Source organism: Scomber scombrus, chromosome 9, assembly GCF_963691925.1.
Source record: "Scomber scombrus chromosome 9, fScoSco1.1, whole genome shotgun sequence".
Lineage (NCBI taxonomy): Eukaryota > Metazoa > Chordata > Actinopteri > Scombriformes > Scombridae > Scomber > Scomber scombrus.
In genome coordinates this window covers 25,834,377-25,860,798 of record NC_084978.1, presented here as the reverse complement: position 1 = coordinate 25,860,798, position 26,422 = coordinate 25,834,377, and the positions used below count along the sequence as shown (strand labels likewise).

Genomic DNA, 26,422 nt, shown 5'->3' with positions numbered 1-26,422 from the left:
TAGCACTAAAATGAAAGTCAATGAATCAACAAAGTTATCAGGATACATCAACTGCAAACCATTAATATCTGCACACATTTTTGTGTCAAACCATCAACATATATTACTCAATAATTGTAAACTTTGACCTGATGGTGGCGCTATAATAATAACAATAACAAAAAACTAAAATAATTTCTTTGCTTTTCAATGTACTCAAAGTAGCTTGTATAAAACACAATTAGTATAATAAGTTTTTTTTTCGGGATGTGGACAGGTTGGTGAATTCACAGGTGTGTTTTGGGAGAGAGTTCCAGAATGTGAGGGCAGCAATAGAGAAAGTCTTGTTACCCCAGGTCTGTTACTTGGTCCTGGACATAGAGATGTTGGCATCAGATAAATGTGAAGGAGTGTAGCAGTAGGAAGGTTGGTTCGACAAGGGATCACCAAAGTCATTACAATATATCCTCTGGGGCCCATGAATGTCTGCACAAAACTCCATTGAAATCCATCCCATATTTATTGAGACATTTTAGTCTGAACCAAAGTGGTGGACTGAAAGACCAACCTCCATTACCATTGTAGCCACCATTGCTACAAATATCCACACATTCATAGTAGACCTATAGTACTTTGACTTATTTATTGTACAATATATGAATAAAGCATATGATGGCTTGAGTCTACATTGCTTTGAAAATCCTGTATAGTATAACCCTAACAAAGATACATTTATGCACAATTTGAACCATTTTTTCTCATCCATTCTTTGTTAATTGAGTGAACTGACCCTATAGTATTTGTGTAGTTCTTACAGGCTGACATATAGTGCCTTTATTTATGTGTTTGCAATAATAATAATATCTCGATTTATCTCTCAATTACACAGGAAGACTTTATTTCCGACTGATAGTGGCAAGCCCATGTACAGCAAATAGGGTTGTTGAAAGAGATTATACTGCCAATAATGTGGACGTGTGTCCCTGCAATGATCTGCTGCTGGCTGGTGTGCGCATGATGAGTGAGAATGAAATAACCCGAGGCTTGAAATGCTAACACATCTCTAATAAGATCAAGATGAACCTTAGACACCTCACCGGCACATTCTAATCTGTAGCACTATATTAACTCTGTTATTCAGTGTTTCATGATCTATACTCCCTCCTCTGCTTTATGTCTTGTCTAGTTAATAAAGTCCTGCGCCACACAAATGTCCCCTTCTTTCCTCTTGCCAGATATTCACATTAGCAGCTGTCTTCAGGGCTGAAATGTTCCATTAAAGGCTTTCATCCTCAAGGAGAAATATTATATTTGTGTGGAAATGTGTATAAAACACCACTGTGAGAATTATCTTAGAATTTCACCCCAGAAACCAACTCATTATAAACTTTGCGAATATGGCAAGAGTTAGAACAATGTTTCTGTGCTGTAGGTAAACCCTGAGAACTGTAGAATATATTGAGACATAAAATTAAACATGCTTTTTCACTTTCTTACAGAGGAACGATCACTTGCATGTCTGTGCAGTAAATATAAGGCTACAGGCAGCAGTATAAAAACTGGAAACTAGTAGCTCCTTTTAGAGACTTCTTGTAGTCTTGTCATCACCTTGACTGAAATTGATGCTTTTGGCCAAGAAATAGTCTGGTACATAACCCCCATGTTCATCTGTAAGTTTTAGAGATGCTGTTAGGTTTGGGTTAGATGCTTTGTTTCCATTTTCTTTAAGCTAGTTAGCTTAGCTTAGTTTAGCTGAGTTTAGCCAGTTACTGTAGATTATTTTAACTAAGATAAATGGCTGGCTGTATCTTAACTATGTGTAATGAGTGTGGTTATGTTTAAAAATGTTGGAGAAAAACTTGGAAATATACATAATAGGGGGTGAGTCTGTTGAATTGTTTTTAAATTGTAATTTAAAACTAATTTCCTGCATTTCTACAGTTCCAACCTTTTGGATTAAGTCAAGAAACAGCCACCCACACTAGTCTAGATAAATTAGATTGAGGGTGCTGTGATAACTTTGCGAATGCAGACATCCCAACATGCAAAAAGTCATTTCAGGGATGTCCATTCCGGGGTGGGGGTTACACTTGGGTGTTGGTCCGGGTGTGGGGGGGTGCGATCAATCTGATCAGTGGCAACCGCCACTATCCGCTATCAATATGCGGGAGACTCCCGGAACTTCCGGGAGAGTTTGGATGTCTGCGAATGTAACATCTCCACAGCCAAATCCTGTCCAATTATCAAGCTAACGTTAGGTGGGCGGGCTAGCAAAGTTAGCTAATGCTAACTGGCAAGTCAGTTTGGCATTTCAGCAACGGTACAAGGCAACTTTAAGCTAATTTAAAGTTTGGCTTGAGTAAGTGGGCCAAGCAGGTTCATTTAACATACTCTAGCCTATCTCTTCCTGGTCTCTATTATGAGTCAATGATGGCAGTTAAGCTAAATGATGTTTCTTGTTATTAATAAGCAGTCAGACTCATGTGGATTAACAGACTGTGACTGACAGGTAAAGATGGTTCTATTTACAACTCAAAGGTGGTAATAATAATGGGAATGCATTTAGATAGATAGATAGATAGATACTTTATTGATCCTTCACAAGAAATTGCTTGGTTTGCAGCAGTTACATCCATACTTAATATCATATTCAAGCACATCTGTAACCATACAATAGAAAAAAACACTTATAAAAAATACCAAAAAATGGTTCCATTGCTCAGGCACCGGTGGATGTGACTACACACATAATCGTAGTCACACATAGTCATTGTGTTTAGCATGCAGACATGATATTACAATTATTATAACTCACGTCACTCTGCATATTTCCTAAAAAGGTTCCTTCATATATCTAAGGTACAGTACATGACAATGTTACATGTTATAAATGTAAAACAATAAAGTAATAACAGTTTCAATGGACAACTTACTGACCAGGACAATCACAACTCTGCTCTGAAGAAAACAGAAGGTAAAATCAGGGAGGAGTGCTGAAAATACATCTGTTGGGAGTATAACTAATGAACACATTTCAAACATCTCAGAGTTCCTGAAGTCCTCAGATAGTCTGTGGAAATACACTGCTGTGATATTCAACACATCCAGCAGACATCCCTGATGAATTGAGGCAATTTTATTTGGTATATCTTTTTTTCTTTCATTCTGCTCCATCTGCCTCTGCTTCAATTAGTCATCTCCAATATTTCCCAGAATTTGACAAACAAATAGCATGAACATATTGTAATTAAGGTGTGGGAGGTAATATAATCAGAATAACGTTAGCTTGAACCGTGTTCATTTTTATTGACTGCATGTTCTTCCTCCTCTTCCAGAAATCCCAAATACATTCAGTTTGCCTCAGATAATTGGTGACAGAAAAATTACTGTACACACCGAATATCTCATTTCCAACATCACTATAACTTCATTATTTCAGGTGCCATGTTGTTTTTGTCACGGAAAAGTACAGCTCAGCAACAAAATGTGCTGCTCTAGTGTGTAGCACGTTAAGTACTGCGTGTCTTTTACTTTAGGGCCATTTTTACTAACTGAAGCATTTAAATGTATTCCACACAGCGCCAGATATGAATACACACCCACACAGACACACAATTTGCATCCGTAAGTGGTGCACAGCATGCGCTAAATGCTTCTGACACCGCGTTTGCATTGCAGTCTAATTGAATCATCATGTTTATAGTGAGATATGCATAATACATTCTTCTTTACATAGATGCTGTTTTTCCCGTTTAGTGTTTGGCTTCTGATTTCTGGGTTGGACAGGCAGAGGGGGAGAAAGCATGACACAGGGTGATATAACGGTGGAAAAAAGAGAGAGGGAAAATGTAGACGGACACAGTTGAGAGAGAGACAAGAGAAAGCTGTTGCAGTTCTCCTTCTTTTTCAGTTCATTTGAGTTCACCGTGCGTCACCGGCATACACGTACAGGACAATATCATCAAAACAACAAAACAATATAAAATCCCTTTCCACTCTTGGATGTGAGTGTGTTTGTGTTTGTGTTAGTGCCTTTGCGAGGGAGGATCCGGTTTAAAACACGATCTGTGATCAATGTGTATCATGGTTGCTAAATGGGACAAAATCACTGTTTTGCAAGTCATGACTAAGTCGCAAGACTTGGCTATGACGTCAAAGTCCTAAATTTGTGTCTTTTGAGTCATAAACAAGTAATTACAGTATGTACCCTTTAGTAAATCAACAGTAGCAGCTAGTATACTCACTGGCCTCTTTATTAGGATCACCTGTGAAATCTAATTCAATCCAATACAACAAAACAGTTCTGCTATAAATTGTACTTTTATGAAGTCTATACATTTTCAGTTTTTGTTAACATTGTCAAGAAGGTGTAAAATTCTACTTTATGTTTATTATTGAGGTCAATATTTTATATTATATTTGGTCCTCTCCATTAACAGGAGCAAAACATTAGGAACACCATTCAATATAATGCACCCCAGTACGCCACCACCACTTAGTATGACTTCAGAAATAAACATAAAGTAAAATTCACTTTTTTGACAATGCTATCAAACACTGAAAATGTATAAACTTCATAAAAGTAGAATTTATAGCAGAACTATTGTATTGGATTGAATTAGATTGCACAGGTGTTACTAATTAAGTGGCTGGTGGCTGTATTTCATTTCTGGAGAAAAATCTATACTTATGAAAAATATGCATATATTACTTTAAACAAACTATGATATTTAAAAAGAACTTGAGCAGGTGTTGCTTGGTGTGTTTTATCATTTTCTGTCCTTTTTCCCTCTTGGTTTAATTAAAGTAGACTTCCAACATCCAATCACTTTAACTGCACTGACCAATCATATATCAGAAAAATGCTCAAATGGTTTGTTTTGGAAGGCAATGACAAAAATGCACTTCTTGATTGTGCTACATTGCTCTACTAAAACATTTGATCATTTCTCCATGTAAGCAGGGCTGTCAGAAATTGTACGATTTGTTTTCACATTTATTTTAGGTCTGGTTATGCTTGCAAAAAGAATGTTTCTCTGGGGTACAGAATGCAGCTCTGTTTTTTTACCTGAGCTTTCACTTTCACTGTTGTCACTTTTGATCATTGATTGTCAAGAGTAGAGGAGTTTCAGCACAACCCAAAACCAGGAGGTTTACAGTAGGAAATTGTACTTTTTAAAGTGATTCCAAAAAAATATTCAGCAAAAAAAGTGACTGTAATGACGACTGCAGTGCATGTGGTGAAGCTAAATGCTGTGATGTGAAGCAGAAAAAATTGTGAATAAATGTAAAGGGTTTATAGAAAGCTGGATGAAGTGTGTGTGTGTGTGTGTGTGTGTGTGTGTGTGTGTGTGTGTGTGTGTGTGTGTGTGTGTGTGTGTGTGTGTGTGTGTGTGTGTGTGTGTGAGAAAGCCACAGGAGCATGCAGGAAAAGGTAACTGAATCACTGGAGGAGAAAACAAGATGCTGCAGGCTAGAGATGGATTGATGAGGAGAGAAACTGAGGGATGGATGGATAAACGGCTTTCCAGGACTCTAGTTCGATGCTCAGTGGTCTTGGTTAGGTCAATGTCTAAAAAAAAAAAAAATCCCTGTTTCCCCTGTAAGAAAGAAACACACACACACACACACACACACACACACACACACACACACACACACACACACACACACACACACACACACACACACACACACACAGCATTGATAGAATAAGTGGTTTAGATCCACTTAGATGAGAGGTTGTGGTTAGGGGACAATGGGTGAGCCCTGTTTGTGTGCGCGTGTGTGAGTGTATGTTGGTGTGTGAGTGAGAGAGAAAGAAAGAGAGATCAATGTGGTCCTTTGTGTGTGGAGGTGAACTTGGGCGAACACACACATTGAAGCCTACACACACACACACACACACACACACAAAACAATTACAATCACCTTGAGCAGATAAGTCCTCAAATCCAAAATGTTGAAAACACATTGCATCATCACCATCATAACAGACTTCAAAGTTTGTTCGTTTTATTGCATTATATGATTTGACTCAAGGACACAGTGTCACACATGCAACAACTGAACAACACGATTTGGTTTGATATCCTGTTGACACCGGGAGCTCTGACCTCCAGCGCTGATTTAAAAAAAGAAAAAAAATTCAACTTTTCTCAATATACATCTACATTTATTCATATGGCAGACACATTTTTTGTACTTAAAGTCTACCTGAATTACGAGTTATTGCTTCAGCTCAGTTCTTGCACAGCTGATCCAATTAAGACCTTAATTGGATCAAGTGTGCAAAAACAAGGCAGGATGAACTTTTCAGAGCAGACATTAAGGCTGGATTGAGAGGAAAAAAAAAAGTGTTTATAAATTATTATTACTATTATACAAGTTAGCAACTTATCCATGAGACATGAAGCAAAGTTAGCATTCATTTGGACTCGTGTTTCTGGCTCTCTGATGAATGTAAGTGAAATATTCAAAGTTTTTCAACTTTAAAGTGGAAGTAGTATTTAGATGTAGTAGTTAATGTGATTTATGTCTGTTTTCACACACCATTTGCCACTCTCTTATAAAGTAGTATAAAAAAAATAGTACAACCTACAAATTCTGTTCTACCCGATTGCAAACGTTTATTAATTTAAATGTAGTATTTAATATAGTATGAAATTGGGGTAATATTGTGTTAAAATATTACACTCTTGTCTTGGACATTTGGTCCATTAGTCGTGTAATATATCATGTCAGGATGAGCAATAAAATCATCCCATCATCCTCAAAGTGAGAAAATTAGCTCTTACAGTAGCTCGAAGGCGTCTGATTCATTGATTTTAATAACTTGTCTAAATCTTTTTCGGGGAATATAAATGGACATGAAATTGAACAGACAGCATGAGTTCAATCAGTCATTCTTGTGACTTGTCTGTTTGAATTGTTTTTCTTACACAGGCAGTGAGTATGTTTAGCTGGTTTGGCAGTTTTCTGAAAAGATTGATATTTGGTTTTTAAATGTTGCTGATGTACAGGTCATTTAATGGAAACATTCATACACACCCTTTACTGTGCATTATGCTTAAGTGAAATGATTATCTACTGGGAACATAGAGATAATTACAGATAAATTGTCCAGGTCAGTGGCCAAAGTTTACATGCAGTGGCTAATGGACTAAACTCTCACTTCTGTTTAGATCTTAATAGAAAAGGCTTCACTGAACCAGACAGTAGAAATGACGAGTAACTTTTATTCATTGTCATCATGGACAAATCCTGACTTTAAATTTCAACTGAGATGAAGACAGATCCTCCAACACAAGCTATTGTGGAAAAGGTTAAAAGAATCAGAGAAATACACCATTGCCTCAACATAACCCACAACTGTTCCTTTTTAAGTTAACTTTCTTATGAAATTTCTGTTTTCTTTTTGAGTATAAAAGGTTGTGTAACCTGTAATTACTTCTGGATGACTATTCCTTCATTGTGTCAATGAAACACTGAGGTCCTGTTATTTTACCGAAATACCCACAAAAGTACCAAACGGTCTACCCAGTACTCTCGCAATTAAAACAACTCGCACTGTTTCACACAGAGGTCCAGTGTTGGACAAATGGGAGAATGACTCATGTCACTGCTGTAGTTAACTCCACTCAGTGCATAAAGCAATAAACAAATGTGCTCAATACAATCCACTCAGATTCATTTTAGGGTGCTTAGCTTGTGTATGTGGGATATTCTTGTGGAATGGAGCAGTTTATTGGAACTTTTAGTTTTATGGTGGGTTTTCTTTTTCACCTTTTGATGTATCTCTCTTCCCAGAGTACAAATGTTTGCTAATGTAAGTAGAGGAATGTGATTTTAACATTTCCCAATATTGTGTGTGTAATCTCTTAAGGAACTCAACATACTGCATGAAGGTGTCCATGTCGATGACAGTGGAGGAGAGTGACGAGGGGAAATGCTTCAGCAGCAAAATCCGCTATTTGGAGAAAGCTGAGATTACCCACAGCAAAATGATCACCTGTCGGGACATAGAAGATTACTTGGCTCCATACAAACAACCACAGATGACCTGGTACAAGGTACGATACAAACATAGAAAAAAAGAGAGCAACTATACCGAAGTCTGCTGTAGACTCTTGTAGTTCATTCTTGTGTCTACTATCAGGAGTGTGAACGGGTCGAATGGAGAAGCTCCATCATTGTGAACACCACACACATCTGGATTCCTGAGGTGGAAGAGGGCGACGGGGGAAATTACACCTGTGAGTTACAGTATGGATCCAGACTGGTGCGGCGGACCACACAACTCAAAGTCACAGGTAGGATAAAGTGCATGGATGGATTGGTAGATTGATGGATGGATGGATGGATGGATGGTCATATAAAGAGGTAATGCGGTTTTTTGAAATGTTGTGAATTATAGAACCTTGAAAAGAAAACAACATTTATTGGAATTACTGCTTACATCAATGCATAGATTGATCCATGACAATCAGAGAGATTAGGGTGGCTGTGGCTCAGGAGGTAGACCGGTCGCCCACCGTTCAGAAGATTGGCGGTTCGATTCCCGGGTCCTTCAGTCCACGTGTCAATGTGTCCTTGGGCAAGATACTTAACCCCAAATTGCTTCTGCCAACAGTGTATGAATGTGTATTAATGGCTAGTTTGCTCTGATGCGTGGTAGCTCCTGCCATCAGTGTGCGAATGACATGTAGTGTAAAAGCACTTTGAGTGGTCATAATGACTAGAAAAGCGCTATATAAGTACAGTCCATTCATTCATTAGATTTTGAAAGATAATGAACACTAGGATTTAATGTGATTGGATGGGTTGGGACAGGACAGGACGATGTACAGTAGAAAGAGAAAGTTTAGAATAGGTTTGAACACAATAGCAGATGGAGTTGTACTGATGATTATTGTAAATAACAGTAATTATTGTGATGGGACAGGATTGTGTAGAATAGGGCAGTATAAAAAAGGAGATTAACAGGATAGGAAAATGATAGGATAGGCTATGATAGGATAGGATAGGAAAATCGTAGGATAGAATGCGGACGGGATAGGAAAACGATGCCAAACGATATACCATGTCATATCAGGTTCTACAGGACTGCAAGATATGAACTCAGTAAAAACCCGACTTCAAATAAGTATCAGGTGAGACAATCGTTTACACCTGTGTAGTGTATCATCAACAATCACTGCTGCATTTAGGGCAATGTGGTTGGGTACCAATAGATTGGGTACCAATAGGTCGGGCAACAACATGTAGTCTGTCATGTCTTTAGGCCAAGTCACCGCAAGTATATTTGACTCTGCAATTCCCTTATTTGACATAGTTACATTTTATTAGACAAAGATAATGTGTAGACTGAACCTGACATAAGACAGCACAAACAAATCATGTGTGGGTCAGGAGCACATACACAGTATGCAAACAGTGACCAAGGTACCAACTCGGTAGAGGCCCGATTGCAAATAGGCATCAGGTGAGACAATTGATTATTTTAACTTGTGTAGTGTATCATAGGGGACAACAATCAATGCTGCTTATGAGAAAGTGTTGTTGGTGCTGGTCATGCTGCTTAGTTGAACTGTGAAACAGTGGGGTACCAACAGGTCGGGTCCAACAGGTCAGGTACCAACAGGTCAGGAACCAACAGGTCGGGTCTAACAGGTCAGGTACCAATAGGTCAGGAACCAACAGGTCGGGTCTAACAGGTCAGGTACCAATAGGTCAGGAACCAACAGGTCGGGAACCAACAGGTCAGGTACCAACAGGTCAGGAACCAACAGGTCGGGTACCAACATGTCAGGAACTAACAGGTCGGGTACCAACAGGTCAGATACCAACAGGTCTGGTACCAACGTGTAGTCGGTCATGTCTCTCAGCCAGGTCAGTACAGGTATATATGACTTTACAATCTCCTAATTTGACACAGTGGCATTTTATCAGACAAAAATATTGTGGAGACTGATCCTGGCATAAGATTTATTATTTGGAAAGGTACTGGATCCACTGGGTCAGACGTACAGAGACAGTATGCAAACAGTAACCAAGTACTTGGGTTTATATTTAGTCCTTCTGATCGTACAGAATTGTAGCTATGATTAATTGTATATGCATTACACCACTCTGATAGTTTTTTAACCAACTTCCATCAAAAAAAATGGGTGTGGACAAACAGACAGGGATCTGTACTCTTACTCCAAGCCAGAAAATTTCCCCTGGACCACTTTTCAATCCTATGTAGGTCTTCGTCATGTCAGACTTTTCTTTCTGACCCGATGGAAATATCCAGATTAAATTTTGTGGCTTTTTTCACTGATTCTGCTTTCAAATAGCCTTGTACCTACGTGATGTGTGTATAATTGCTCTCCTTCAAAAAAGGGAATATGTACTCTTCCTGCTTTTAATAAACACTGGATCTCTCAGTGACTCCGGAGCATCCATTATTTTTTGACAGATGCCTAGACTCAGCAATATATCATTCATCATTACTACAGCACAAGTTTATGTGCACAAATCTACCATATAACATTTCAGGCTCCATATCATTTGTATTTGGTGCCTCTGTCTGATTCCCAGATCAAACATACACAGTTTCAAGCTTCAGTGGCTTTTGACCTAACTCTGACCAGGCAGTAACATCTGCACTTTGCTGTTTGTGTGTAAGCTTTCATCTGCATTTTTGTATTGTGTCTATGAGTGTGTATGTGTGTATATGTGAGTCTGTGCGTGGTTGTGTGGGAAGGGTTGCAGTGTATTTGATTGAGTGCACACGCCTGCTTGCATTGTGTTGTTGTGTCATGTGCAATATGCATGTTGGTATCTGAGAGCAGTGACAACATACTGTGCTTATTTTGTTTGACACACACCACACACGCACACGCATACACACACACACACACACACACACACAAACACACTCTCTCACACACACACACACACACACACACACACACACACACACACACACTCAAGCATGCGCCCTGCCTATGTTTCACACATTTGGACAGTGTTTGGCTGCACTCACATTCACACTCGCACACATGAAAACACACACAAGGAGTGATTTTCCAGTCTGACATAATGCGATGTGCCACGATAAGCAGCATGGGGTGAAAGACGATACAGTGTTACATTTAGTGCTCTGCATCTCTTAGTGCTCTGCATCTCTTACTTTTCTGATACCCAGAACCAAAGTCAAAGCCGTCTTTATCTCACACTTTGTGTTCTGGTTCATATGTACAGCTGCCTCTTCTTCAGTAGAGTTGATATGAACAGGCATTGCTTCATTTGTCAAGGAATTATTCAGCACCACATTTCCTAGGTTCCCCTTCATCTGCTCTCCTGTGGAGGGAGATGAAAGTATGATGTAAGTAAAAATCACAACCATTCTTATACATTTCTCCCCACACATGCACTGTATAAGTGCTGTTAAAGAAAATGGTTTCTGCTTGCTGCCATGTTGAAATGCTTCAGCGGCTTGTTTACATTGACTATTGCAAGCAAGCGCTGTTCATATATGTTGTAGTCCTCATTTTTGCAGCAGAAGTAGCAAAATCTACAAAGGTGATAACCCCTGAAACTAAATATAGTATCACTTGTGGGTGTCAGCATTGAACCCATTCATATTTGCAACTGAGATACAATTTCAGGTACCTGATGCAAGACAGGGTGAAAAAGAATAAAGTAGACAACACAAAGTGATTTTTAAAGATAATGTGTGGGCACATTACATCCCTCCAAGGAGAAACAGATATGTTTTCAAGAGATGTATTATTTCATCATCAGTCGAAATTTACATATCAAATATCAGGTTCCCTAATTGTGACAGTAGAAGTTAACATAAAAAAACGCTATGCTACGAATTCACTTCATGATGTTTGATTTCTACCTAAAAAAGTCCACTGAACACATGTTACTCAGACTTTACCTTCTGTTATATCATATGATGGTTTTTGTCATCGGATATGTTACAAAATAGAGCAGGGAAGAAAACTAACATATGGGGGAGCATGTATGAGATGAATGATATGAAGCATAAAAGAACTGAACTGTGTGTGTGTGTGTGTGTGTGTGTGTGTGTGTGTGTGTGTGTGTGTGTGTGTGTGTGTGTGTGTGTGTGTGTGTGTGTGTGTGTGTGTGTCTGTGTGTGTGTGTGTGTGTGTGTGTTTGTGTGTCAGCTGGATACGGCACACACCAACTGCTGTGGGGCTATTTTACCTCATCCTGTATAGGAAGCCAGAATCGTTGACTCTTATTACTTTCTTCAGTCTTTCAGCCTCTTTGCCTCCTCTATATATTCTTCCACATTTAGATCTTTGACTGCCTCTCTCTACCTCCTTTATCTCCATTTCAACACACACACACACACACTCACACAAACACACACACATGCGCGCACACACGCACACAGAGCTTAGGGCCAATTCTCTGGCCATTCCAGGCCAATGCTCATGACCAGCACCAAGATTTGTGTGTGTGTATGTGTGTTTGCATGCATAAATGTGTGTGTTTGTGCAGTGCTTGTGTGTGCATTTTTGACAGCTGACTAGCTGCAGAAGAAAATAGACAGATTTGTATAAGATTGACTGTGTCATGGTCCTTCAGCATTTTTTGCAGCAACGTTAGCTGTTTTGAATGATCCATCTATCTGACATGAATCCAGGGATTTCTTCAACTTCAGCTCAGTACCTCTGACCGCACACTCACACTGGAAATGATTTTCAGTGAAACCAGCCCCTAAGACATCTGTCAGTGTATGCCAGGCCTTGGCTAAACATCTCTGTCCTTGATCCTATAGTTAGGTCTGTGTCACTTGGCAGCGGGTTTTTTATCACCGTGCTTTCAACATTAAATGGAGATTAAAGTAAGACACATGCTGAACCTGCAGATCAGCTGTTGGCTATGATCTTGATTGCTGCTAGAAAAACTTAATTGAAAAGAACAGCTGAAACTAGACCCCCAGTTGTCTGTGAGAGTCTGAGGGAAAGCCAGGATAGGTTGTAAATGTCACACTCTCACTGTGCTTCCTTCACAGCTGTAACTTTTTAAACATTTGCAGCCTTTAATTCACTGCTGAATGGGTATTATCTTGTGTTTACAATGCTGTTCGTACTGTGGTTTTCCTGAGATATTCTCCAGTCTAGACTTGTGCAACTAAGCCCCATTTCCATCAAGGAAGTTCAGGGTAAAATTTAGGGAGGCGGGAACTTTACAGGAACGTCGTTTCAATCGGTCCTCTCAGCCGTTGTGTCTCCATTGCAGAGTAGTACCTTGATAGGAACCACCGGACTATGGAGGTCACGTAATCATTCTGCAACAGTTTCGATTGTCACGTATTCATTGTGCGACAGTTTTACCCGTTACGTCACTGAGGCGATGTGAGCATACCCAGTCAGCACGGAGTCAACCACAAGCCCCACCCAGGAAATTTTCAGGGCCACACCGAGTACATACCCAGAGGCAGGGACTCGTTTCGCTCCAGTAAAAGTTCCAGGAGATTGTCCTTCAGAAGTGCTTCTTGCTATGGAGACACGCGCCAACGGTCACAGCCCCGTAAAATTACCCCAAAGTTCCTGCAGTGGAAACAGCCCTATAGGCACTGGTCTTACTTTGCTTTTAGATGAGTCTTATACAAGGAAGTAGGTAGTTTCACAAAAATAAATGGCTTATTTAAAGCATAAAAACTCCCTACCCACCCGCAGGCTAACTCAGAACTAAGAGTCACGTTTCCATGGTAACACTCAGTGACACTTGCTGACTAGTGGCACCGGATAACAAATAAAAAGCAAGGCATGGCTCATAATTTGTGGTTTGTTCACAGTACCGTGGAGCAAGCAATGAGATTGTAAGTGCAGTTTTAAGAGACTGCAGTGACATGTTGGAAAAATACAGCAGTGAGGATGTCATCAGCTGTTTGGTTGCCCCAGGAAACTCTCCTCAGCCTAAAAGGTTAGCAGAAGTACTGAGATCTGCCACATGAAGAAGCCACGACTTTCTAACTAACTTAATTTTAGTCATATTGATATTGTAGGGTTCCAACACCAGGATCCAAACCCCAGCCGCCCAGACCGTGAAGCTGACTGCGCTAACAGTCAGCTAAAGGGATCCTTAGCCAAGGTTCAGCGATCTCAAATAGATTACACAGCAAGACACCATAAATACTAGTGCAAATACACACACACACACACACACACACACAAGCAGATGAAGCACATTCGCTTTACGTTGGGTAGAACAGATCTGATGGGGTCAGATGAAGGATAACTCAGGGTCAGCAGAGAAGGGGAGGAGAATAGAGATAAAAACCCAAGTTTCATTTGTAGTTTGTGTTCATTTCAGATTATGCAGGAGAAGCACCGAGGTCAGACACTGAAAGAAAGAAATGAATAGGAAAACTGTAGAAATATCAAAACATTCTAGTCTAAAGTGTTTTTTTAATATCTCAAGTTCAAAACTAAGCTTTCTGATAAAATGGGTGTAAAAAAAACAGATGTTATTTCAAGCTAGAAATGCAGTTTTGTAACCTACATTTTGATGTTTGAGACTTATTGAGGGTAATTATGGTTGAAATCTACATATAATAATGATAAATGTCTTGTTGACAGTCGTGTAAGTGCGTGCAGTGATATGAAAATGTAAGTGAAAGCAAATAAAATAAAAACCAAGGGAGAAAAAAAGTGTAAATTTTAAAATACTCCATCAACATGAAGACACTGACAATTCAATTCATAAAACAAATGAAACATAGAAGTGAAAAATAGAGGGTTTATAAGGCTGATAAAATAACCCAGATTTCTATCATTATGCAAAGATTTAATGCTTCTCACTGAAATGATCAAATGCCTGATTGTGGGAGGAAGTTTAAAGAGCTTCTTTATTAAAGGAAATATCTTCAGACACACAGAGGGATGAGAGAGTAAGATGCAGGCAGACTGAACTCAGTAGCCTTGTTTTTATATCCGTCATGTCCTACAATGAAGAGCTCCATCAGCCCTGAGCTGCCTTTAGGAGCAATCTGCTACCTACTGCAACACAGCTCTCTCTTTGTGTGTGTGTGTGTGTGTGTGTGTGTGTGTGTGTGTGTGTGTGTTTGCCTGTGAGCCTGCACTTACAAACAAGAATAGGTGTATTAAGATGTATGTGACGCTGTGCTTATGCTTATGTCTTTATATCTGTATAATACAGAGAGGAAATCTACATTTATAGGTTGCTGTTGCAAATCAAGGGAAACACGTCATCGGTTTTGATTCGAGCATTAAAAAAAATAATCTCCTCTTTCGTTCCATTCTGACTTTTTATGGTATTTTTACTCTTACTCTGTAATATGTGCGGCATGAAATGTAGCTTAAGTAAAGTGTGGAACCTTATGTAAAGATCACACATTTAAATTGAATGATTTTTAAAGTAAGAAAAGTACTCAAAAAGTGTAAGTACAACATAATTGACTTTGTTGCAGTAACAACAGTAAATGTTATATGTTACTTTCATTTCTTTGCCTTTAATTTAAACTTGAATTTTTCAGTTAATGGCACAAACACAGCTGTTTTTATCCTCTGCATCTATTTGGTATTCACCTGACTTGCACTGAGCTTAAGAGAGAGATTCAAGATACACAATACAATATAATTGTCATTGTGTAAAAAATACACAACGAAATTCAGTACACTGCTTAAAAATGGAACTCAACACATATACATATAAAGATTTATCATACACACATTCATCAAAATCATCATACACAGTTTTGGACATTCACCTAATTACCAACATATGATTAAAAGAAGGTTAAAAATGAGATGGACCACAATAAGAATACAATTAGCAGTTGTAAAGGATATTGCACTTGTATATGTACGGCAAACATGACAACCATGTCATGTGTGTACCAAATTTGGTATCAAGGATTTCTAGCATTTGTTCTTGTTACACCCACCTGCACCGATAAAGCTGAACATGATGCAGTTGTGTTCTGAGCTCTGCAAAGTCATGAAGTCACTGACAACATACACTTGTGGCTGTGATGTGCTGCGAATGATTGACATCCATCATAGATCTGTCAGTGCACGGTTTGCCAAGTAGTTGTCAGACAAACTGTCCTCCACCAGCAACTCTTGGCCTGACATCATTGAACCATTTTGGGTTACTTGTAGAAGTCTGATCTCTTAACTCACACTAATCTCTACACTTCATTCAGTTTGTTCATTTTGCGGTAATATGAAAGAAAAAGCGAGTTTTACATTCTAACAGAAAATAAATAGACCTACAGTTTATTTTATGTTGTGTAAACTAACTAACATACTGAATTACACATATTTTTACTCAATTTCACATTTCCTCATTAGGTAATAATTCAAAGATTATTTATCTCATGTACTTCTGCAGCAGTTGTTGTGCTTTGATGTTTGTTTTTTAAGAATTAAGATTAGTAAAAGCCTTCTGATATTTTTTTTCCCAGCTCTCAATTTGAACATTTTAAAAAATTGCCCGGATGCAGTTTGCGCTTCATCCATCGAGCACAAAATTGCACCTGCTCGCCTCCTAGTTTGTCTTTACGTAGACTCTTTGTATGCAGCCCAGATCTCACTGTGCATTCAGTCTGAACAGTCTTTATTGTAGTAAGTCACTGCTGTTATTCCAATCTGCTCTGTGTTAAAACTCTCAACTAATCCACTAAGTGCTAATGTTTGGATTTAGGAGACATTATCATCAAATCTTTTTCCTCTGTTTTGTAGACTTTGTCTGAAGCAACTTTTTCATCATAACCTCAGCTTCTCTCTCTTTCTCTCTCTCTCTCTCTCTCTCTCTCTTTCCTTCTTTTTCCCCCTCTCCACCCGTAGCCATGTGTGTTAAAAAAAATCTCTCATCCATATTTCAGAAGCATTTCAAAGTAAAATGTGTGTTAGCAAAGTACACAGCATTCAGGCTAAATTTAACACTGCGAAAGATTTCTGTGTTGAGGTACGTGTGCATGTGTGTGTGTGTGTGTGTGTGCATGTGTGAGAGATAGAGAGGGGCGATTTATCATGGTGCAAAATGTTTGTAACCTCATTGGAATAATGTTCGGCCTAATGCAACATTACAGTGCTTCCACTGCATGACAGTTTCTTGCTCCCAACACACACACACACACACACACACACACACACACACACACACACACACACACACTCACACTTACACACACACACACACACACACTCACACTCACAAACTCTCTGTAGGGCACAGGGTGCATTAAAAGATTCTTTCCCTTTTTCTTCTGACCTGCTCTGTCTACTGTACATCTGTTACTTTCCCTCCATCTCTCTTGTCTGCTTTCTTTCCTTCTCTCTCCCTCTCTCTCTCCCTCTTTCAAGTCTCTCAGCGTTACGTCGTTCTTATTTCCCTCATTTCCTTGACGCTTTTATTCCCTCTTCCTCCCCTTCCATCCATCTATCTCACACTCTCTTTTAATTCGACACACTATGTATTGTGTCTGTGCGTGTGTGTGTGTGTGTGTGTGTGTGTGTGTGCATGTGTTGTGCATGTGTTAAGGGCCCATGACCTAGTTAAAGACTCACCTCTTAATTCATTGTGAAATTGGCTCTGTTCTCCAAAGACAGAGGGGCTCGATGAGGTTACTCAACACACACACACACACACACAAACACACAAATACACACATAGACACTCTTCCCATTAACATGACTTTGCAACTGAAATAGAAAGTGAGACACAGATGTCGAGAGACAGAGGGTAAGAGACAAACAACACTAAGTGCAGATTATTCCAGTGTTTATTGTTTGAGGTGTTTGTGAGGAAGTATTCATTTATTTAAACCTAAGAGCTCAGGGGTCATTCAAGATGCATGATGCCGATATTAGCATTCACCGTCTGGGTTTGCGTCCCCAAACCAATTCGTGGTACACGGGCTCAGGGCGCAGTTGTATTTCTAAAAAGGTCATGGCATCGTGGTGCCGGAAGGTTTCCTGAGCCGAGATGCAGATGACCAACAAATCTCAAAGCTCAAACTGAGAGACGATGCTTTAAAAGCTGCCCAACAACTAAATTATTGTTTTTTTAAATACAATTTTAGGGCCTTTATCCCTCCTGTTGTCTTCCCATCGACTGTACTTTGGTCTTCCCGGGTCAAAAGTGACCCTGCGTGGTTTGACATCCAATTCAATGTTAGACCTTTTTAGCCAACTTCATTCCAACTTATTACTGTAGGTTTTACACATATTTTTTGAAATTATGGCCAGTAGGCCTCATTTAAATTAAATTATTCCTCATTGTTGAGCTAACGCCTGTTGTCCTCTCGGGTCAAAATTGACCCGAAGACAACAGGAGGGTTAAGACTTCTTGAATCAGCATTAATTATTTTCAAACCGATTCCTCTATTTCCTTTTCTTCCTTCTCTAATAAAACAGATAATTCAAAGTTTTTTTTCATTAGAAAAAATAATTATTGTAATAGAAAATATTCAAAAAAGTAAGTTATCACAGGAAAGGGCTTTTCATTAATGTTGCACTAGTACTTTTCATTAGCCACAGGGTTGTGTGTGACAGAGAATCAGTGTATTCAGCCACTGAATGTATGACTCTGGAACATTCCATGCATGTGGACGCTACAGAAGTAATAATAAACTTTCAAACTGGTATTTGATATCATTGGTACCTGAGGCAACACACCAGTTTTCGTTCAAAATGCCTGCTCAGTATGATTATATTTTCCTAGAAATCGACCTCTTGTGGTCATGAACATAAGGACTATTCTCTCTCTCAAATAAAGGCAAAAGTAAGAAGACACAGTGCTGCAACCTTTAAGTAGAAGGTTGAGTAGAAGGTCGAGCATATTAAAAGGGGTTGTATACTCCTTCAGATGTACCTGACAGATGGTCAAATAGCCTCAGATATCCCCCAACACCTTTCTGGCGGTTTAGAGGTGGCTGTGCAGGGCCATTTCTGTAACTTTCCAACACCAACCAGCCAACATCGACACCCACTTCTTGCAGTGATATGCCAGCGGTGTTGACGTGAAAGGAGCCAGGGTTTGAACTCTCGATAGCGCTCCTATTTCATTCCTGACACATACTATTTCTGTAAGTACAATACTAGGAGAGACTTTGAGAAAATATCCGCCATTATCCTTATATTTAAAGAATATCACATTCTCTTCCCCTTCATGTAGGTGTTGTCTTTTTTTTCTTACTCTGTCTTTGAGTGTGGCTGATTGGAACACCTATGAACACACTTGATTTTCAACGTGGTCAGACATTTCGTCGAAAGAACCAGTTCTGACCAACCATAAATAGAGCTTTAGTGTCTTACTGTGATGACTTGAGTCAGCGTTTCACATTCTTTCTCCTACCCAACAGTCATCCAAAAGTCAATGTTTGTCTCTTTTACCATGTCCACGATCTTCCCTAATACGTAACCTACATAGTTTGAGTTGCCTCAACCTCACCAAACTTCAACCATCAAGGTGGCAGATCAGAAAACACGAGGACTTGTTATTGTACCTCTATTTTACATAACTGGTGATCAAAATGCAGACATTTGCTTTGTAGTTTTGTACTTTGGGCTCTACTCAATTACATCCCAATTTTGATAAGCATTAGAATGTACAGGTAAGGTAAAGAGGGATAAATCCAAATGCTGGTTCTTATACAAATACCTAGATGGTCCTTATGTCAGCATTAGTGATAGTAGTTCTCAACCTGTTTTTAGAATAAATGTGATTTTTACCATGTTGGGAGCAAATGTACATTCTAAAAAAAAGAAGTAGAGCTGATGTTACATTTGTAAACTGTAGTATTGTATCCGTTCCTCAACTCTAAAACTAGAGGAAGAACAAAATCACCCACTATCAAACTAGCTCATCTGAATGGATTTACTGTCAACACATACATTAAAGAACAGCAATGATATTAACTATGTGAATTATTCCAAGAAATGTTTTGCACAAACACCCCTTATGGAAAAAAATAATAATATATTGTCAAATGTACGTGATGATTAATGGGAATATGTTTTCAACACATGTCCTCAAAATAACATTGATGATAACTGCATAATAATGCACATTTATACTTCCAGCTGTAAAACCACAGGGTTCTTTTGTTGGCTAAAGCCATTTTTTCTGCTGAAATTGTAAACAACATTCAAAAAAGCTCCAGTGAGACATTTGTCAGTTCTGTGTTTAGGATTATTTGGATGGGGTTTTTTTTTTTTATTGGATCATACAGAGAGAAAAAGACAGGCAATGCTAAACTAAGAAGAAGGATGACAGCACAGATAGTAAGCAGTTTCAACTCGCCATGTCCTTGAACCGATAAATTACGGCAATGACATTTAGTTTGTCTACTCCCTTATCACACATTCCCATGCTTTAGTTTTGATTTAATTTAGTCCATCTGTTTATACAAAGAGGTGAAGTAATACAACATGGTCAAACAGTGTGGTGAAACAAAGAAACAGGGTGGTGCACTTCATTTTATTTCTTAAATGTTTTTCAGCCTTTGCAGCCTGCTTTGGAACATGATTTGGATTAATTGGATTTCCATTTGTCTGTAAAATGCCAAAAGTGATTAAACTAGAGAAGGAGATGAAAATGGCACTGGGTTGCAGGATCTAGGCATCCCTTTTTAAATGAAACTCTTTATTTTTGCCTTTGTACTTCTGTTTACAGGGCCACAGTAGTTATTAAAACACTGTCCCAACTCACATTCGTAGATATAGAAATTGGAAAAGAACAGCAGTTTCCTGTGGCAAAGTCCAATGTTTGTTAATGTGTCCATCAAGCCCTCCAACTCTGAATGAGATTTGTTGATATAAATACATCATATAACTGAGCCACTGCTCTCGGTCATAATTACTATGGCCAGTAGATTTCATCTGTCACTCAAATGTAACTGACACTTCAACCCACTAGTCATTTTTTTGTGAGGGGACAGGGGACAGTCTCTTTGGCAGACATCCACCTTGGTTTATTGTCCACCAGTAAGAAACTGAACCTCTGCTGTAATTGACTGAACTTTTACCTCTATGTGAAAGGGTGGCATGTGTAAGATCAGATCAGAACTATTAGTATAAGATATTTAAGATGACAAATGGAATAACTAAAGTAGGCTATAAAACAACTGATTTAGTTCTTCACCAACACATATGAACACCATGCATTAAGAAGACAATGTGAACATGTTGGGAGGACACAAAAGCAGGTTTGTGTAGGTACTTTTTGGGTACTTTTGGATGAGGTTTAACTATCCAGGTGATACTGAGACACTGAATCAAGTTGGTATAGGATGAAAATGTCAGTCAACTTGATTTAAGCTGTAGAATGTCTGATGCCATTTGTATGACCATTCACATATAACAGAAACACAATACAAGTAGAAAATGCCTAGAAATAATGTATGCACACACACACTATCACTAACCCACACTTCATTTCCTAGAGATTTACCCTATCTCTAACCATAACCACTACTATATTCATTTTAGTGGGCACTGTGCCATGTGGCTCCTATTCCCACAAGGAGGCAGGGATCGTTTCATTGGTCAACCCTACACCTAGCCTTCAATTAGGCTTTTGGGATTTTGAGCAGGTTGCTGAAAATCGGACATCTGACAGAAGAAGTTTTATGCATGCTAAGAAGCAGCCTGATTGCGAAGAGAAGAGCTGAAGTTGAGCGCAAGCAACAATATATCTGAGTTTAAGCAAACAGCAGGGACAATATTATACAGTCTGAACATGGAATACATTAATCATGCTCTCTTGGTATAGCACGCTCTTGAATAAAGATAGGAAAAAAACTCATAATGTTTAATATATTAATGTTTAACTTACTTGTGTTATGTTAGAATAAAGTGGTAAGACCCAGACAGGGCCTAAGGGACGAAACAGTCTTTTAAATTTAATGTACTTTGTGTTTGTTTTTTGTTGTATGTACAAACTTGTGCCATAATGTCGTGTGTGTGTGTGTGTGTGTGTGTGTGTGTGTGTGTGTGTGTGTGTGTGTGTGTGTGTGTGTGTGTGTGTGTGTGTGTGTGTGTGTGTGTGTGTGTGTGTGTGTGTGTGTGTGTGTGTGTGTGTGTGTGTGTGTTTGGTTGAGGTGACTTGATACCCTTGTTTTTTCCACTTGAAACATGATTCAACATGATTCAGCCACTGGTCTGGAAAATAAGGGAGTCTAGAGGTTCATTATGTACACACACACACACACACACACACACACACACACACACACACACACACACACACACACACACACACACACATACACACACACACTTTAATTTGTCCATTGATGTTGAAGATGGATACAACACATGCTTTTCACCCTACACACACACACACACACACACACACACACACACACACACACATACATACACACTTGATTAGAATAGGACTCATAAGACCATCAGTGTTAACATTTTATCTCCTTTTGTATCTCTCTCTTTCTCTCTTACACACACACACACACACACACACACACACATACACACACACACACACACACACACACACACACACATACACACACAGAGAAAACCCAGTGGTCAAGTTAATTGCATTAGACAACCCTAAGATGCAGACCCTTCTGTCTCTCACACATCGATACCTCTGACCGAGAGGCGAGCAAAGAAAAACAACGAATTAACGACAAAACAGGAAGAAGAGACTGATAAAAACACACACACACACACACACACACACACACACACACACACACACAAAAATAACAAGTTGAGAGGGGGATTTAAAAAAGTGTGATCGTGCAGATTGGTTTATGCCAGGTTAGCCACACTAGGACACCAATAACAAACTTTGTTTACTTTGAGTGGACTTTGACCAACTTTATCCGCGGCGTTATTATCTGTGGCCTGCAGAGAGCCTAACATTTCATCATCTGTTTCTTCCATCTCACACAGAAAACCAATATGCAGAGAATACAATTAGATTGCCAGGCAGAAAGCTCACTCACATACTCTACCATACATAAAGTTTGATGAATTATCTTTGAATAAGTCTCGAAAAGTATTTGAATGAAATGAAGGATGGCGTCAAACCATTAAGAGCTTTAAACAAAAGAATCTTAAAATCAATTCTATATTTTATTGGTAACCAGTCGAGAGAGGCCAGTACAGGAGTAATTTTATTTATTTATTTTGGTACCAATGAGGAGTCTCACTGATGCATTTCGAACCACCTGCAGGCATGACAGGGAGGACTGATTGATTGACTGCGGTAATAAAAGCGTGTAAAACTGTCTCCAGATTGCCAAAAGAAAGAAACGGTTTTGTTTTTGTTGTTTTTTTTGCCATCAATCTGAAAAAACATCCTCAAGACAATTTAAATGAGACTGAATATTGTGAGTATCACTTGGTTTCAGTGCACGTAGAGCTGTGTGTCGTCGGCGTAGAAATGTAACGTAGAAGAGATGTTAAGCTTCTGCTACCTAAAGTTTTAATGTTACATATATGTAATATATAATGAGTGACATATAAGATATGATTTAGTGACAGAGTTGTGATGACGGTATATAACATCTAGTATTATGCTCTTTTGTACTCATTTTTATGAATATTGAGTCTATTTTATACATATCTGTGACATTTTATTCAGCTAAATTACATTTCTCTAAATTCATCTTTGCTTACAGCCCAGACCCCCCCGTGTCCTCCAGCAGGCAGATTTGGCATTATTAATGAGCACCTACTCCGACTGGCTGGAGCTGTGGTCCCCCACCTTTACCCTCAGCCAATCAGAATATGACCTATTGAATAATGCAAGGTCCCTTACGCCCAACATGCTTACCTGGAATAGAAGAGACATGAATGAATTTGAAGGAAAGTAGTCTGTTGTTGCAGTTGAGACTTCACAAAGGTTGTTTCAGAATGGTAAAACCGTGTCTAAGTTACCTAACAAAGTTCAAATGTGGGGCATGTGATAAAGCTTCTTGCATATTTAATTTGACTGTCTGGTGTGATGTACCTACGGGTCAAAAGACAGGAGATAGAATTACATAATTTTACAGCACAGTCATCACCACCATCACCTTTACCCATCTCAAGGCTAATTTTACTTGTTTTCCATAATCCCAGCCTTTAAAAAAATAGTGTGCTTTGACAGTATTCTGCTATATATCAGCACATTTGATTGGCTAAATAATAGCAAATACACAACTATTTACATCAATTCTGGTCAACTAACCAGGTCAACAGCCTCATTCCTGCAGTTATCTCACACATAACAAAAAAAAAATCAGAATTGCATCATATAATCTACATAATATATAGCATACCAAAAGTTCACAGTTTGGAGTGTCACATTATAATAATAAGTGTGAATGCCATTCATCGCCGCGAGTCAAATTGAACTGAATCTAATGAGAGTGACCTAGTGAGAAAGCAGCAGCATACAGGCCTTCTGCAGCAGATACTCTGAGATGTCAGTGCAGGAAAAGCACAGGTGTAATGAACATCAATGATTACTTCATTACATTCAGACGCTCTGTTTCCAGGGCCCTGCTATTGTTTAATGCTGATTCAATGTTGTGGCTTTCTGTGACTCCTAAATAGAATAGAGCCATCATTAATCTTATTAGTAACACCTGTGCAATGAAAAGTCAACAAGTCCACTGTGGCTTGTTATGGGCAATATTCTTGATTCTATTCTTACTGTTGTAGCAAGTATAGTGTCCAGAATGAATCATTCAGTCTAATCAAACAGAAAGACTCGTATGTGGAAATCTATGAACATGGAGACAATGTTTTATATTTAACAGGATTGCTTTTTTCCCTTAATACTTTCAGTAATGACCTCTTACTACTTAAGCAGAACCTGTTTTAGAAAGGTTCTAAAATAAGTGGAATAATTGTCCTCACAACTCCTCTCCATCTTTTCCTGTTGCATACTTTACCTTTCTTTCTTTCTTTCTTTCTTTCTTTCTTTCTTTCTTTCTTTCTTTCTTTCTTTCTTTCTTTCTTTCTTTCTTTCTTTCTTTCTTTCTTTCTTTCTTTCTTTCTTTCTTTCAGCACAGCTCTCTTTTAATTTCTCTTCTGTCCTTGTCGTTTGACTCCTCCTTGTGACTTCCCTCTCCTCACAGCTGGAGCAGTTTTCTTCTCCCTTTGGGGGGTTTAAAAACAATATCATTTTTCTCTTTGAGTGTGTGTGTGTATGTCCGCGTGTGTGTGTGTGTGCACGTGTGTGTGTGTCTTCAGGGACAAACTAGTGTACTCTCTCTATCTCTAAGCCAGCTAAACATTTGACGTGTTTCAGGTATTGGAAATACTGGGTTGCATGCTTTTTGTCCAGACTGCAACATGATGGCCAGTGTGTGTGTGTGTGTTTGTGTGTGTCGGTGTGTGTTTGTACAACATTTGTCATGTCATGCCCCATGATTCAGTGTCACTGTTTCCACACACACACACACGTCTCTCCTCTTTAACATCCACCAATATGAACTCATTTGTTTTCATCATAACAATTAGAAGTCAGTGAGCAGATAATAATTCAATTATCTGATTACCAAAGTATTTGCTTACCTTTATGTCCTCGGAGGATTTGTCGATGGCGCGTTTTCGTTTCAAACACCAATCTGCATCATTGCAGCAATTGCACAAATAAAGGTTCACTGCTTTTCAAAAGCAATGAAACAGAAGTTGGTGACTCAGGATCAGTGCCTGGCATCACTGTGTTACTTGCACTTCATGCGAAAACACAGCAGAGAGGAGGAGGAGGAGGAGGAGGAAAATAAGAAGTGAGATGGAAAAGGTTAAGAGGGAAGAAAAATTGTAGATCAGATAAATGTAGATTGGGGAAAGAAGAGCAACACAACTGAAAAAAAATGTATTATAGAGCATGTCAGTGTAACCTTTTAGAGACCTGAGTATGAGGTGCATCATCTGACTGAGAGTAATTTGTATCTGTGTAAGAAGGGAGAGAGGACAAGGGAACATTTGTGAGAAGGTTATTCCACTTCAGCCGGACAAATTCATCGTGTGGTCTCCGGCACTTTCTTGAGTGTGCGTGTGTGTGTCACAGTGTATTTGTTGAATCTCTACAGTACCTGTGTCTTACAGTATGTCTTTGTGTGTGTTCTGCGTGCATCAGAACTGATTTGGCCAGACAGGCTGACCTACACTGATTTCACTCCTCTTATCCCTTTGCTTTGAATTTGAATGTCATCGCCTTCCCTACCAATCCATCTGCCTCACCCCTCCTTTTGTGATTCATTGAAATATTTCACCTGGACCACACACATTTTTTTTTGCTTTGTGTGTACCTGTGAATAGGATAATGGTGCTTATTTTCAATGCTGTTAATGCTACAAAAGAAGATTGTATTCCATTTGAATATAGGAAATTCTGCGAGGGAAACTGTTTGAAGACAAATTGAACCCGGCAGCCTCGAGATAACTAGTCTTTTCAGTCTTTTAGCCTTTTTA

General features: G+C 38.9%; 1 protein-coding gene across 1 annotated transcript in view; it reads left to right on the top strand.

Moving 5' to 3' along the window:
- Positions 1-26,422, top strand: part of il1rapl2 (interleukin 1 receptor accessory protein-like 2) — a 346,643-nt gene that overhangs the window by 212,453 nt on the left and 107,768 nt on the right. Inside the window, exons 4-5 of the mRNA XM_062425656.1 lie at positions 7,865-8,051; positions 8,138-8,291. Coding sequence (XP_062281640.1) covers positions 7,865-8,051; positions 8,138-8,291 — 341 coding nt within the window. The remainder of the gene's footprint in view (positions 1-7,864; positions 8,052-8,137; positions 8,292-26,422) is intronic.